The sequence below is a fragment of the Pteropus alecto genome, unplaced genomic scaffold (genome assembly GCF_000325575.1).
Source record: "Pteropus alecto unplaced genomic scaffold, ASM32557v1 scaffold39, whole genome shotgun sequence".
NCBI lineage: Eukaryota > Metazoa > Chordata > Mammalia > Chiroptera > Pteropodidae > Pteropus > Pteropus alecto.
The window spans coordinates 9,186,103-9,186,536 of NW_006443568.1; the positions used below are offsets into that span (position 1 = coordinate 9,186,103).

Sequence of the window (434 nt, forward strand, 5' to 3'; positions counted from 1 at the left end):
CGGGCAGCGGCCGCGCAGGGTTAGCCCAGGGCCGCCAGATACTGTCTCGAGTATCCGCGCCGGAAGGCTGAGCCTGCTCCAGCCTGGAGCCGATTCTCGTGTCCCAGAGCTTAGGAGGCGGCGGTGGCGGCAACAGCGGTGGTGGCGGCCCAGCGCCTGGGGCCCTCGCGCCACGTACCTTTCTCTTGGGCATGATGGCGACGGCAGTGGGACGTAGGCGCTGGACACGGGGATGCAGCGGCGCGCGGGCTTCGGTCGGTCCGGGGGTCGTTCTCGCCTCTTCTTCACACTGCTCGGGCTCCGGGGGGTTTATAAAGTTTTTATAGCGCTGGGAGCCCCGGACCGGTTAGAACCGGATTTCACCTCCCGCCGCCGCTTATTGGCCCAGCTGGGGTCACGTGGGCGGGGTTTAAACTCACCTCCTCTGGAGGGAG

The 434-nt window shown here is 67.1% G+C and overlaps 1 protein-coding gene across 1 annotated transcript in view; it reads right to left on the reverse strand.

The window, feature by feature from the left end:
- HMGN2 (high mobility group nucleosomal binding domain 2) overlaps positions 1-370 on the reverse strand; it is a 5,030-nt gene extending 4,660 nt beyond the window's left edge. Inside the window, exon 1 of the mRNA XM_006924385.2 lies at positions 179-370. Coding sequence (XP_006924447.1) covers positions 179-193 — 15 coding nt within the window. The 5' untranslated portion in view covers positions 194-370. The remainder of the gene's footprint in view (positions 1-178) is intronic.
- Positions 371-434: the final 64 nt, after the last annotated feature.